This window comes from Eimeria mitis, genomic scaffold (assembly GCF_000499745.2).
Source record: "Eimeria mitis Houghton genomic scaffold, Emh_scaff8219, whole genome shotgun sequence".
Classification (NCBI taxonomy): Eukaryota; Apicomplexa; class Conoidasida; order Eucoccidiorida; family Eimeriidae; genus Eimeria; species Eimeria mitis.
This window is the reverse complement of record NW_013576040.1, coordinates 1-335: the sequence shown is the minus strand read 5'-3', so window position 1 is coordinate 335 and position 335 is coordinate 1. Positions and strand designations below refer to the sequence as shown.

General features: G+C 55.5%; 1 protein-coding gene across 1 annotated transcript in view; it reads right to left on the bottom strand.

The window, feature by feature from the left end:
* EMH_0094230 (uncharacterized protein) overlaps positions 1-51 on the bottom strand; it is a gene marked incomplete at both ends in the record, with an annotated part of 1463 nt that extends 1412 nt beyond the window's left edge. Inside the window, one exon of the mRNA XM_013502074.1 lies at positions 24-51. Coding sequence (XP_013357528.1) covers positions 24-51 — 28 coding nt within the window. The remainder of the gene's footprint in view (positions 1-23) is intronic.
* Positions 52-335: the final 284 nt, after the last annotated feature.

The window sequence follows — 335 nt, the reverse complement described above, 5'->3', positions numbered from 1 at the left end:
TGCTGCTGCTGCCGTGAACCCACCGCAGCGCAGCAGCAGCAAGAGCAGCATGCAGCAGCAAATGAGAGAAAAGGCTCCTTAAAGGCTGCAGCAGCCAGCAGGCAAATTCCTGGGGAGCATCTCTGCTGCTGCCTCTGCTGCTGCTGCTGCTGCTGCTGGCTGCAGGGCCACCACCAGCAGCAGCAGCAGCAGCAGCAGCTGCTGCTGCTGCTGCTGCTGCTGCCAGCTGACGCTGCAGGTAAGTAGTAAACAGCAGCACGTTGCTCGGCGGCAGCAAGGGGCACAGAAAGCTGCAGGCAAACAAAATAAATAAAAATAAATAAAAATAAATAAAA